The 14,746-nt window shown below is 33.4% G+C and overlaps 3 protein-coding genes across 3 annotated transcripts; all 3 read right to left on the bottom strand.

Moving 5' to 3' along the window:
- Positions 1-399: 399 nt before the first annotated feature.
- LOC105173413 (benzoate carboxyl methyltransferase-like) lies at positions 400-3,119 on the bottom strand. The gene is made up of 4 exons (XM_011095137.3): positions 3,030-3,119; positions 2,462-2,872; positions 1,761-2,018; positions 400-955 (listed from the first exon to the last, which is right to left on the bottom strand). The coding sequence occupies exons 1-4, from the start codon at positions 3,102-3,104 to the stop codon at positions 584-586; spliced, it is 1,116 nt and encodes a 371-aa protein (XP_011093439.1). The 5' UTR covers positions 3,105-3,119; the 3' UTR covers positions 400-583.
- Positions 3,120-6,264: 3,145 nt separating this feature from the next.
- LOC105173412 (benzoate carboxyl methyltransferase-like) lies at positions 6,265-7,979 on the bottom strand. Its single transcript, XM_011095136.1, has 4 exons — positions 7,905-7,979; positions 7,388-7,801; positions 6,710-6,955; positions 6,265-6,648 (listed from the first exon to the last, which is right to left on the bottom strand). The coding sequence occupies exons 1-4, from the start codon at positions 7,977-7,979 to the stop codon at positions 6,265-6,267; spliced, it is 1,119 nt and encodes a 372-aa protein (XP_011093438.1).
- A 4,467-nt stretch (positions 7,980-12,446) lies between these two features.
- LOC105173411 (malonyl-coenzyme:anthocyanin 5-O-glucoside-6'''-O-malonyltransferase-like) lies at positions 12,447-14,401 on the bottom strand. The gene has a single exon (XM_011095135.3). The coding sequence runs from the start codon at positions 14,133-14,135 to the stop codon at positions 12,774-12,776; it is 1,362 nt and encodes a 453-aa protein (XP_011093437.1). The 5' UTR covers positions 14,136-14,401; the 3' UTR covers positions 12,447-12,773.
- Between the last annotated feature and the right edge of the window lie 345 nt (positions 14,402-14,746).

Below are 14,746 nucleotides of genomic sequence, written 5' to 3'. Positions count from 1 at the left end.
TTATAGGGAAGAAGACGGGTAAGATAGGAAAATGTTAAATCTTCACAGCCAATAAGGACTTGATGTTTTGTCCTTTTTTGAGGGGCAATAAAGTAAAAATACCTGATTATCAGTCATGTTATACATATTTGTAAATGGAATAATTGTGTATCAGGAATATTAGTAATTCAATATTTTACTAGAATATCAGGAGCTTTTGATCAATGAGGTCCTGGACCCGATGTTTCAAATTGTAGCAGTTGTCCGTGTCATGACCAACTCCGCCGGAATGAAGTATTCCTCGCTCTATTAATACCATATCTTATCTAAATTAGATCCTATACGAGTTTATCTTTAATCAACCTAGTAAACATGGACTAAGTATATATATGAGATCAAAAAGTTCAATTGATTCAATTGTCTCGTGTACATAGATGTTGTAAATCTAACTGATAAAAATTCTTTTGCCAAGGCAAATTTCCCATACTCCAATTATTGTCCACAAGAATATGGGACACCATTATTTTCTTCAGATCATTAATACAATATCTATATAGCCCAAAATTCAAATCATTTTCTGGCAACCTAATAAGTCATGTTACTTTCATTTCCTAGATAAGGAAATGAGTATAGTGTAGTATGATGAATATTTGTGTTCAGACAAATGCTCTCCCATTTTCTCTGCATATCTTCCAAATAGGTCATCAACAATGGAGCTTCCGAAATGGGCAGCCACCATTGGTTCCATGAAAGCTCTAACACAATTTGCCGCTAATTTCGCACTCCTATGTTTATCGAAAATTATATTATTTTCATAGTTGAGTATGTTGTCTTGGGCATCCCAACGGACAGGAAAAACGTGCATCTTGTCCAAGTTGAAGGATCCTTCATTTTGTATCACTGTCTTCACTTCTTCTTCATAGGGCATGTAGATAGGCACATTGAAAGAGTACAGATCGTCCATCTTCACTTGTCCCTGAGATAAAGTTAACCAATATATTAGGTTAGCAATCATTATAACGAATGGCTCAATAGTTAAAAAACATTAGAAAAATCAATGTCGAGCTAATTAGTAATTAATTTTTTTTGTTAATACTTTAGCAATGAGAATTTACTTACTAATGAATTTAATAATTAATTATTTAAAATATATATCAAATGATGCATAATAACAACTAAAATTTTATTTGCTAATTAGCTCGATGTTGATTTTAGCATCAAATATTTTGTAGCTATATATTGAGCAATTTTCTTATAGTGGATCTTTTTTGAAGTTAGTACGTAGAACTATTATATAGTTATATACATATATATAGAGTAAATTACAACAAGTTCTCTTGAAATTTGACATAATTATGAATATCCCTCATTATTTAAAATTTATCAATACTTCCTAATGTTTGTTAAAATCATGTAATCCTTGGATGTAGGCTTAGAATTACCTATTTTTTCCTTGCAGTAATTTTTTTTCTTTTTGCTGGAAAAGATAAAAAAAAATCAGGCAAAATGGATGAAAGATTAAAAATGTAAAAAAAAAAAAATCAAATTATCCATAAAATTTTAAAATAATTTTAATAATAAATAAAATTATAAGTTGTAGCCCACAAGAATATATTGATCAGTTCAGTACAAAAAGTGAGTAGTTGTCAAACGATCGTCAAAATTAGGAGGAATATTAACAATCTTTCAAACAATAGGGGATACTATAATTATGTCGAATTAAATCTCATGCAAGCAAGTTGTAAATTTTTCTATATGTATATATATGTATGTATTTATACCTCAGCCACCATATCCAGAAGTACTTGTGAAAGCAAAGTGTAATGGGCGGAATGATCTTTGCAAGAGGGATCTTCAACACTTCTGCCGATAAATGTCAAAACCATACGTCCACCAGCTATCATTTCTTCACTCCTCAACCTCAAAAACGTGGAGAAGTCTCTTTGGTATTGCTTCGCATAAGCTTCAAATACCTCTGGAGGACTTGTTCTTGCCATGTATATATTCTCTTTATTGTTACGCTCCAGTCCTTCAGGAATCTATAATTTTCAATCCATATATGTTAATTTAGATATATGGTGCATGGTGAAATTATAATATTCTTAAAACGTCTTGCAATAAAAGAAAAAATTGTAAATATGATCTCATAATTGTAGTAACGGGTGATAATTTTAATTATAGTGAAAACTGATTTGACAATTAAGCACGACAATTTTAAAAAATTGTCATGTCAAGGACAAAAGTTTTAGAAGATTGCATTATGACTTTAGGATTTAGGACACATGTAAGGATCACATCCCAAATCCCAATGACATTTTTCAATTTTTCCGCACACTTTGTTCTTAATGTGTCAATTTTTTTAAAAATATTTTGGAGCTTAATTGACAAATAATTATTCCAACAAGATTAAAATTATCACCCTCCTACAATTACGGATTGAAATTACAAATTTCCTATAATAAGATGATTAAGATCTTAATACCTGAGAAAGCCAGTGAAGACTGTAGGATGAATAAGCAAAGTGAAGGCTGTTGCTGGGAAACAGCCTGTCGTAAAAAGATCCAGGCAAGCCATACAAAAAACACCGTCCCTTCTTATTCTTACCAATCGCCTGACCACGAATCAACTTGAAGAGGTTGTTAAAGTCATTGTCTGGAAGATCATTCAAAAGCACCTCAAATACAGGTGAGTTGTCCGATCCAGTAAAATTTTTCTTACTGCACAACTGTTCAACTGTATCCAGGATGTGGGAGATGACAAAAACAGAGTTGGGCCCTGATGAACAGCCCAAATCTACCATCCTCCAGCATTTTGGGAAGCAGCTTTCAGCAGCAGCAAACATATCTCTGAGGGTGTCATCTAAAACAGGCAATGTTCTTAATATCACACCTTTCTGCAATAAGACAGCAAATCAGTTGAATGGCTACAGAATATATATATATATATATATATATATAGAGAGAGAGAGAGAGAGAGAGGGGGGGGGGGGAGAGGGAGAGAGGGGGAGAGAGGGAGAGAGAGAGAGAGAGGGAGAGAGAGAGAGAGAGAACTTGAAGGGCAGAATTGTTGGCGTAGCTGGATTCGTCATCTCCAGCATTCATATGCCCCACGTTCTTCACCACCATTTCTCAATGTTTACTGAATTATGCGATATGCTTAGCAGACACAGCACTGCGTTATATATATATATATATATGTCTTCGTTCGGCAACGGTGTACATTACGCAGAAGCTTCCGAAATACTTTAAGTCTTATTTCAAATAACAAACATTAAAGGATGATCATGTCTGAACTGCAGAATGACTAGTGATGATGGTGGAGTTCACCTAATAAACTGACAACTTGTTTATTTAAATAACTTAAAGCATCAGCTTGGACAGCTACCCCAAATCTCGAAACTTGTAAATGACTTATGTGAAAATGCATGGAATATTCATTTATAGGGTAAACTAAACTCAAATTCTCTCTAAAATAAATTAGATTTTTTTTAAAAAAAAATTAAAATCACACTTGCATCCCATCACCACAAAAAAAAAATATAATATTAGTGATTAAAAATCAAGTAAAATTCTAAAATTATCACAAAAAATGTAAATTGTGTGATGACAATTTTAATTTTGTCACTATATAATTATAAGTGACAAGAATTGTATATAAAGACGGGTATTGTCACTATAGATAATTAGTGACAACTTAGCAACGACATAATATAATGACAATACTTACTTATTGTCACTAAATTGTTACTATGATTATGTATCACTAATTGTGATAATTTAATGGACAATATTTTATCACTAATTCATACTAAATATAACTTTTACAATACAATCTGTTATAGTAAGATCTGTGGACATATTCATTGAATATGGCATAATCAATTAAATTAACCCACCACATTACCTGGATAGCCACGGAAATGCCTACCAGGGATCGCACTCGTCCATGATCTATGAACAAGTACCTCCCGTTCATACATGCGTATACGAAGAATGTCGGAGTCGGAAGAGGAAAACGGTTGCCTATAATTTGATCTACTGCTCCAATGGCTGTGACTAGCACTACTATTGCCAAGACACCAGCACTACTATTGCCAAGATCACCGTCATCGATTGAACTATTATTTCTGTTGCATAACTAGGAGAAGATTAGACGTCGTATTAATTTTTGCATAAAAAGACAGATTTATATGGAAGTAGACAGTCCAAAAGAATTAATAGTAAGCCCATTATATAGGGGATGAATACTAGTGAAAAAGTGGTGGTATAGAGGTTTGTGGTCAAGTATTTCGAACAAAAATTTCCAAGATGATTGGAATTAGCTCTAAATCGCCCAGAAAGCTAGCAGATATCGATCGTTTAATCAATTCTCCTAGCTTATATTGCAATAAGTAACTGTTCGAAGGACAACTAAGACTTGGGATGACATTGTCGGATAGGATCAGAATGTATATTCGTAGGACAGTTAACTATTGTTGCAGCTAAAGTAGAAGTACTCTGGTGTATCCTCATAGCCAATGATAGATGATGTACAAGTAAAATTACAACTATGATGCAGCAGATTCCATTTTCTAGTCCAATGTTAATGTAACTAATCACAACATAGTAAAGTGTGGAACGTATCAGATATCGAAATGAAATAAAGAGGGCTAATTAGTTATAAATAGGATTAAAGGTAATTTTAGTCCCCTGACTTCAAGCAATTATCATTTTAGTCTCATAATTTACTAGGGTTTCATTTTAGTCCTCTATAACTTAAAAAAGTTCAATTTTGGTACACATTTGGTTGGAAATTTGCCTCAATCACTGGAAAAAGTCACATGACCTTTACACGACTTTTTAAATTGGGGGTTTCGTTTTTTATTGGCATAAAAAGCTCACGTGGCGACGACGTGAAAATAAAAATGTGTACCAAAATTGAGTTTTTTTAAGTTATAGAGGACGAAAATGGAACCCTAGTAAGTTACGGGACTAAAATGAGAATTGTTAGAAGTTAGGGGATTCTAATTGCCTTTAATCCGTTAGGCCATGTGACTTTTTAAATCAATAAAAATGAAACCCCCAATTTAAAAAGTCATATGAAGGCCATGTGACTTTTTCCGATGACTGAGGCAAAATTTACTACCAAATGTGTACCAAAATTGAGCTTTTTTGAGTTATAGAGGACTAAAATAGAACCCTAGTAAGTTACGGGACTAAAATGAGAATAACTAGAAGTTAAGGGACTAAAATTACCTTTAATCCGTTATATGTGACTTTTTAAACTTATAAAAACGAAACCCCCAATTTAAAAAGTCACGTGAAGGCCATATGACTTTTTCAATGACTGAGGCAAATTTACGACCAAATATGTACCAAAATTGAGTTTTTTTAAGTTATAGAAGACTAAAATGGAACCCTAGTAAGTTACGAAACTAAAATGAAAATTTCCTGAAGTAAGGAAACTAAAATTATCTTTAATCCTTATAAATAATACATATCTACGAGATTACGAATTCCAAAAAAACCAATTCCAAAAAATTATCCAATGGAAGTGCAAATGAAGGGTGTATATGCCTGGGGAATTCAGATGTTCAAGAATAAGAAAACCAAATAATTAAAATAATGGGTGAGAATGAATACACATTACTGCAATGAGAATTTTAACTTCAAAAACGCCAATGGCCCTCAGTCTTGAAGTACACTGTTGCCAGCGAACTACGACGTCCCTTATTCAAAAGCCCTTTTACACGGCATTGAAAGATCCACAGCCGATGCACTGCTTGAAGAAATTTTTGAAGGGAGATAAGAATTTCTTTATAGGAAAGAAGGCGGGTGAGGTAGGAAAATGTTAAATCTTCATAGCCCATAAGGACTTGAGGTTTTGTCCTTTTTGAGGGGCAATAAAGCAAAAATACCTGATTATCAGTCATGTTATACATATTTGTAAATGGAATAATTGTGTATCAGGAATATTAGTAATTCAATATTTTACTGGAATCCCTGGCTCTATTAATACCATATCTTATCTAAATTAGATCCTATACGAGTTTATCTTTAATCAACCTAGTAAACATGGATTAAGTATATATATGAGATCAAACAGTTCAATTGATTCAATTGTCTCGTGTACATAGATGTTGTAAATCTAACTGATAAAAATTCTTTTGCCAAGGCAAATTTCCCATACTCCAATTATTGTCCACAAGAATATGGGACACCATTATTTTCTTCAGATCATTAATACAATATCTATATAGCCCAAAATTCAAATCATTTTCTGGCAACCTAATAAGTCACGTTACTTTCATTTCCTAGATAAGGAAATGAGTATTGTGTAATATGATGAATATTTGTGTTCGGACAAATGCTCTCCCATTTTCTCTGCATATCTTCCAAACAGTTCATCAACAATGGAGCTCTCAAAATGAGCAGTCAGCATTGGTTCCATTAAAGCTCTACCACAATTTGCCACCAATTTCCCACTCCTTTGTTTATCGAAAACAATATTATTTTCATAGTTGAGTATGTTGTCTTGGGCATCCCAACGGACAGGGAAAACGTGCATCTTGTCCAAATTGAAGGATCCTTCATTTTGTATCAATGTCTTCACTTCTTCTTCACAGGACATGTAGATAGGTACATTGAGTGAGTACAAATCGTCCATCTTCACAAGTCCCTGAGATAAAAAGTTAAGTTAACCAATATATCGAGTAAATTATATATATATATGTACATAGCTCAATCACCATATCAAGAAGTGTTTGTGAAAGCAAAGTGAATTGGGCGAAATGATCTTTGCAAGAGAGATCTTCAACACTTCTGCCGATAAATGTCAAAACCATACGTCCACCAATTATCATTTCTTCACCTCTCAACCTCAAAAATGTGGAGAAGTCTCTTTCGTATTGCTTCGCATATGCTTTAAATACCTCTGGAGGACTTGTTCTTGCCATGTATATATTCTCTTTATTGTTACGTTCCAGTCCTTCAGGAGTCTATAATTTTAAACCCATATATGTTAATTTAGATATATTGGTGCATGCCCGATAGGGTGAAATTATAATGTTCCTAAAACGTCTTACAATATGAGAAAATTTGTAAATTTAGTCTCATAATTATAGTAACGGATGATAATTTTAATTCTAGTGGAATTTAAGTTGACAATTAAGCATGACAACAAGGACAAAAGTCTTAGAAGATTGCATTATGATTTAGGATTTGGGGCACATGTAAGGATCACATCCCAAATCCCAATGACAGTTTTCAATTTTTCCTCAGACTTTGTTCTTCCTGTGTCCATTTTTTTTAAATATTATGGAGCTTAATTGAGAAATAATTATTCCAACAAGATTAAATTTGTCACTCTCCTATAAGTACGGATTGAAGTTGCAGTTTTTCTTAAAATAAAATGATTAAGATCTTAATACCTGAGAAAGCCAGTGAAGACTGTAGGATGAATAAGCAAAGTGAAGGTTGTTTTCAGAAAACAGCCTGTCGTAGAAAGATCCAGGCAAGCCATACAAAAAACACCGTCTTTTCTTGTTCTTACCAATCGCCTCACCCCTAATCAACTTGAAGAGGTTGTTGAAGTCATTGTCAGGAAGATCATTCAAAAACACCTCAAAATCAGGTAAGTGATGATGATCAGTACTGTTATTTCTCTTACTGCACAAGTCTTCAATTGCATTCAGGATATAGGAGATGATGAAAAGAGTGTTGGGCCCTGATGAACAGCCCAAATCCACCAACTTCAAGCACTTAGCATGGAAGCCATTTTCAGCAGAAAACATTGCTTCCAATGTCTCATCTACCAAAGGCAATGCTTCTGACATCACTGCTTTCTGCAATAAATCAAATATCCCACATAAAAATATATATATATATATACACACACACACACAACTAAGCCATGCATGTATCAAGAACGAGAGAGAGAGAGAGAACTTGAAGGCCAGAATTGTTGGCATAGCTAGTTGCGCCATCTCCTGGATTCATGTTCATGACGTTCTTCACCACCATTTCTGAAGCTTCTTACTTTCTTCAAGAACAAATATAAATATATATATATATATATATATATATATATTTGCTTATTGTACAGAAAATCTCAAGATTGGGTGTTATATATATACCGAAATCTGGTCCACACCCATTACCCGACCCGGCTACTTGTATTTAAATATGTAATTTTGCCCTAACCCTAATTTCTCCAACATTTTTTCCCTTCTCTCTCATTTGACTCTTCTGTCTCCTCATGTTCTTCCTTCTTCCCTCTTATCGGATTCTTGCTTCGTCATCTCCCTCGCTCACCAATTTAAATGCCGTCCTATTTATTAAAGGCTGCAAGGTTTTCTGGCAAAGAGGAAGAATAAACAAAATAGAAATTGTCTTCCCCCTTTCTTTGTGAACTAAGTTCTTTGTGAAATTTTCTGAAGAAAGATTCCAGTGTTTCTGAGTAATCTTTGTGGTTCTAAGTGAGAAGCGTAAGTGGTTTTAGTGGGTCTTTGTGGTCTAGCCTTGGTGGTTGTGGGTTTTAGCAACCGTGAGGGGTTGCCGGCCAGTGGAGGTGTTTGGGCCTCCTACTTGCCAGATTTGGCTCTTAAGCCAAATCCTACTGTGATCTACTGCTTTCATATTTTGTATAATCATATCTTTTCATGTATTCTTTATTTATTCACTAATTTATAATTATATTTGTTTAAGGATTTTCGAACCCATCATCATCTCTGTAATAGTTTAATAGGATTTATTTTGGGTTCACTACCGGTAGTTAACACCAACAGTGGTATTAGAGCCTTCGGGTTCTGTCTCCAACGCTGGTACGATCTTTATTTCTTTTATTATTATTATTGCTGCAAAATATTTTCTGTGCTAAGGAAAAAATAGCTTAGTAAAACTCTCTGGAAAATCTGATATTTTTTGGGCAATGTGGATATTTCTACTGTGTGTTATCTGGTGATATTTTTTTTGAAAATTTTTCTGCAATATATTTTTTTCTGAAAATTATGTACTACGATATATATTGAATTCTGCTTTGTGTGAAAATTTCTTTGTGCTATAAATCGCTCAGTGAAAAATAACTTAGTGTTAGATATCTGATATTTTTGAGCTCTGTAATTTTTTGCTATGTGCAATAATATCCTGATAGTGCTTAGTGCATAAATCTACTGCTTATCTGCTCTACTGCTTTGAGCATTGATTTTTTTTTTTTTGGGATCTGTTTTGAATTGCTTTGTGGTGCTTGAAATCCTTCTGCTCAAGTGCTTTTTGATATTTATAATTAGATTTGCTAAGTGTTTATTCTATTACTACTTTGAGATTATTCCTAAAACCTAGACCAAACCCCTTGCTAAATCCTTCACCTGGTCGAGCCCCAGAGGCTGACGGGTACCAGGATTAAGGTTTTAGCCAAGATTCTCTTAAACTATTGATAAGTTGTTATTAGTATACTCTGTTAGTTTCTGTTATAAATTTGTTGATTATTTTGTGTTCTATGATTAATATTTTTTTGATAATATTTTGTTAGTTTCTGATTATTTTTTTATATGGCAATAAAAAATGAAAGGTATCTTGATTCAATAGAAAATTTTTAAAGCAATTGATGGTAGATATCTTCAAAATGTTTCTAAAGAAAAAAGATTAGAAAATGATTAGTATGCTTATTCCTCTATAATCTTAAATCTTTCTGATACAATATTAAGAAAAGTAGGAAAATAAAATTTTGCAAAAAATTTTTGGAATAAACTTGAAGAACTTCATACTGAAATCTTTTTACTCAGTAAGTTGTTTTTACTTGAGAAATTTCTTAGATACAAACTTGATTTGTCTAAGCCCATCTCCATGTCTCAACCCACACCCATTACCTGATCCAACCACTTCTACTTACATATTTAATTTTGCCCTAACCCTAATTTCTCGAATTTTTGTTCCCTTCTCTCTCATTTCGCTCTTCTGTCTCCTCGTCTTCTTCCCTCTTCCCTCTTTCCTCTTCTCAGGTTCTTGCTCCGTCGTCTCCCTCTCTCACCAACTTAAAAATGTCCTTCTATTTATTTAAGGCTGTTAGTTTTTCTGGCAGAGAGGAAGAATAGATCGAACAGAAATTGTCTTTATCCTTTTTTTATGAATTAAGTTCTTTGTGAGATTTTCTAAGTGGAAGTATCTCAGTGTTTTTGAGTGCTTCTTTATAGTTATAAGTGAGAAACCTAAGTGGTTTTAGTAGATCTTTGTGGTCTCGCCTTGGTGGCTGTGGGTTTTAGCAATCGTGAGGGGTTGCCGACCAGTGGTAGTGTTTGGGCCTCCTCCTTGTCGGATCTGGCTCCTAAGCCAAATCCTATCTGAGATCTACTGCTTTCATTTTGTATAATCATATATGTTCATTTACTCTTTATTCATTATTTATTCGTTAATTTATAATCATATTTGTATAAGGGTTTTAAACCCATCATTTGGTTAACACCCAACAAAATCCTATTCTTAAGTTATGAAGATTTCTCATAGGATGTATGTAATATCCCAATATCATTTATGTTTGTAAAATCTAATTGATTTCGAATAGGACTTGTTCTTGCCATGTATATATATATATATATATATATATATATATATTCTCTTTATTGTGACGATCTAGTCCTTCAGGAATCTAAAATTTTGAAATCATGTCTGTTAATTTAGAACGTGATTGATTGAAATTATAATTTTCTTAAAACGTCTTGCAATAAGAGAAAAATTTGTATTTTTAATCCGATAACTATATTAACGGATGATAATTTTATTCCTACTAAAATTTAATTTGACAAGCAAGTCTGACAATTTTAAAAAATTGCCACATCACGGAAAAAAGTAGCAGAAAATTGCAATATGACTATAGAATTTAGGGCGCATGTAAAGATCACATATCAATTCCCAAGCAAATTTTTAATTTTTTGTGGGAAAAATGCAAACAACCCACTGTAGTATTACAAATGACCAAATTACTTGTGAAAAAAATAGTAATTTTATGTCCCTATATTTATTAAAAGGGTAAATAGCAATTTACTCTAGTGTCATATTGAAAATGAGCATATTACCCTCTATGAAAAAAATATATCAATTTATTCCTCTGCACTTTTTAAAATGAAGCAAGTTACCTCCTTATACAGGGAGGTAAATTGCTTCATTTAAAAAAAACATAGGAAGGTAAATTTTTATATTTCAAAAAGTACAAAAAAAGAAAAATCACTATTTATTTTTTCTTAAGAGGATAATTTGCTCATTACGATATCAAGGAGGATTGCTTGCATTTTTTCCTTTATTAAAATGTTTACTGAATTATGCATATTCTTAGCAGAGTTCAGCACTGCATTATTATATATATATAAGTCTTCGTTCGGAGACGGTCTACATTATGCAGAAGCTTTCGAAATACTTTAAGTCTTATTTCAAATAATAAATAAGCATGAAAGCATGCATGCATGATCATGTGTGAACTGCAGAATGACTAGTGACGATGGTGGAGTTCAATTAATAAACTGACAACTTATATATTGAATTAACTTAAAGCATCAGCTACACAGCTATGTACCCCAAACCTCGAAAATTGTCAATGACTTATGTGAAAATGAATGGAAACTCAGATCTCTTTAAAATACGAAATTTGATTTTTTTTTAAAAAAAATTAAAATTATACTTACATCTCGTCAGCGAAAAAAAAAAAAATAATATTAGTGACAAAAAATCAAGTACAAAATCTAAAGTTGTCACAGAAAATATATATTGAGTGACAATCATTTTAATTTTATCATTATATATAATTATTAGTGATAAATATTGTATATAAAGACTGATGTTGTCACTATAAATAATTAGTTATACATCTATAGTGATACCATAAATATAGCAATAATAACTAATTATTGTCACTAAGTATTATCACTATACATGTGTCATTAATTGTATATTCTGACAATTTAATGATAAATATTTTGTTACTAATTCTTACTAATTACAATTTTTACAAAATAATCATTATTATTAAAACTTTAAAGTTTATTATTGTGATTAAGTAATAATTTGTCACCAATTATATATATTTAGCGACAGTATTAAAATTATCACTAAATTTTTTTGTCGCGATTTTTTTTTTTTTTTTGTAGTTCCTCCTAAATTTACAGGTTACACATAACCCTCTTTCACTAAAATTTTCATAAAAAATATTGACGTTAACAAAAATATTCATAAAATTTTAATTTTATCTTTTATTCAATATTTAACTATACCATTTGTTTTACTTATAAGGATGTTAATGTAATATATATATAAAGTGAAAAGAGTATAATTGTAATAACTGTTGGTGTCAAATTAAAGTCATTTGATAAAAATATTATAGGGGAATGTTAAAATTTGAGATAAAATTGAAAATTGATGTAAACTTTTGTTAACATTAGCATTTTTCATCTAAAACTTAATGTTCATACGAACAATGAATTATAATTTTATTTTTTTTTAAACAATAATTTTTTATGAACTAAGAGAATAAATCTTTTCATCAACCTCATCTGATTTTTTTATAATTTTTTAATTTTTTTAAGAAAAATAAAAAATACAACAACAAAGTTCACAATTTCAGACTCTATCAAAGAATTATATAATTTTATTAAATATTAAAGAGATATTTATAATTTTTTTCAAACAACAATTTAGCCTTCCATTAATTCAAGTGATAATTACACTCCCCTCTCCTGAGGGTGGTGTAATTACACGTCTAAGTCTAATTTACCAAACCTCATCAAAGCTGAGTAGATGACGATAATTATCCAGAACAAGTAACATACACTATCAAAACCTTAGCCCCTCTTCGAAGATAGCTGCAAAAGCGTCCATTCTTGCCTTTGGCAAAGATATGCCAACCTCCAATCCTCCCTCTGAATCCCTTGACTTGCACAAAGACATGGAATGCTTCTCTCCATCAATGGACACCGTTTCCAGCTTTCTTGCCCTTCCCCATCCAAAATCCGCACTGCACAAGTCGAATTTCGGGGATCCAGACACCCCAAATGCTCTTATGGCTGTCATTTCCTTAGTCTCTGACAGCCAATTCTCAGCACCTTTCAACACTTGGTCCTTGTTGTTCAACCTATTCTTGATTTGGTCAGCAATAGCCTCTGCAGCAATCACAAACCCTTCTCCCCCCACAAGCTGTTTATGCTCGATTTTCGCCAACCCGTAAGCCAAGCAGTTGCCGAAGTAACTGGCGGGAACTGGCGGATCAATCCGTGCCCGTATATCCGCCGCGAAAATGAAGACTTGCAGCACATCATCATCATCCACTTGCTCCTCGGATTTGACAAAACAAGTCCAAACATAAGACGCTGTGACGACGAAAGAAGAGACTTGAAGTAGACCGGGTTTCTTCGCCAAGACCAAATCCTTGAGCTTTTCTATATCTGCCTGACGGAGAATATATGTCGCCCGGACCCGGTTGGTGGGTAATGGAAAAGACGATGATTTCAAAGGAACGTCTCTTATTACTTTCCAGAAGATGGTATCAATTCCAAGCGGGTCGTTAATGACAGATCTGTCTAGAATTGGCAAAGATTCAGCGTGTTTGGTCAGAAACTCCTCCTCATCCCCCCCGAGTTTGCTGATTGAAGCCCATGCTTTAATAAAGCCTACAACCGAACTTGCATCGCCAAGACAGTGAAGATTGGCGAACCGAACACATATACCACGACCCGGAAACAAAGTCACTTTCAGGGCCACAACAGGGACCCTTTGGTACTCGGATTCATCTGTTACAGGATCTATCTCGGGCACAAACTCATAGAACTGATCAGCATCTCGCGCATGGTTTCCAGTAAGATGGTCGAAATCACTAGCAGACTCGGCGACTGTCAGTGAAACTGCCGACTCCCCGGCCACGTATTGGATTTCAGGCTTTTTCTCCGAGTTGAGAGGGAAGATCAAATCGCCCGCTAGGGGGAGGTAGTGCCTGAGAGTGAGGGATAGAGATTCTTTGAGTTTTGGAGCCACGGTCTCCAAGAAATAAGGCTTAGAACAAGGGTAGTCATAAAAGAGAAGGCGACGGATTGGATGGAAATGCAGCCAAGGGAGGTCGAAGAATGTAAGAGGCAGCGATAGGTCAGCGGCGGCGCCTGGTGGAGCTGGAACTCGGCATGTTTCGAGTATGGTGGTAGCCATGGCGTTTTTCAATGTATTTTAAGTGCACGAAGTTGTGGTTTTTATGCAATGGTGTGTGTCTGGAGGAAGGTGCATAGAAATTGGAGTATGGTAGCTGGAGATACAGCCGATTTGGTAAAGATTTTAAAATCAGGATCATGATTTTGGAGATGCTGCGATTGATAAACTTAAGTGATCTTCTCAAATTTAATAGCATTATGATTATTATATAGGTCCAGTTGTTGGCGTAGCTGGTTTCATCATCTCCAGCAGCATTCATATGTCCCACGTTCTTCACCACCATTGCTTAAAGTATAATTAATTTCCAACCAAGGGAGATTTCCTGCCTTATATTATGTTTAATGCTTAGCAGTTAGCAGCACTGCGTTATGTATATAATAATAACTCTTTACAATTAGTTATATTGTATGTGACATGCATGGGATGTTTATTTATAATACAAACGTAGGTTTGTTTTAATAAGAGCATTATTATTATTATTATACAGGTCCACTTGTATAATGGAGAATTTCATATGCCAAGTAAGTCTAATTCTAAAACTTCTTTAGGGAAGTATATTTTCACATTTTCAAATGCAGTCTTACAACTAATTGTTCTTTTTTTTTTTTCAT

Source organism: Sesamum indicum, linkage group LG11, assembly GCF_026168435.1.
Source record: "Sesamum indicum cultivar Baizhima isolate 11 linkage group LG11, ASM2616843v1, whole genome shotgun sequence".
In the NCBI taxonomy this organism is placed as follows: Eukaryota; Viridiplantae; Streptophyta; class Magnoliopsida; order Lamiales; family Pedaliaceae; genus Sesamum; species Sesamum indicum.
Note: the sequence above shows the minus strand (reverse complement) of the source record. Positions and strands in the feature narration are given on the sequence as shown.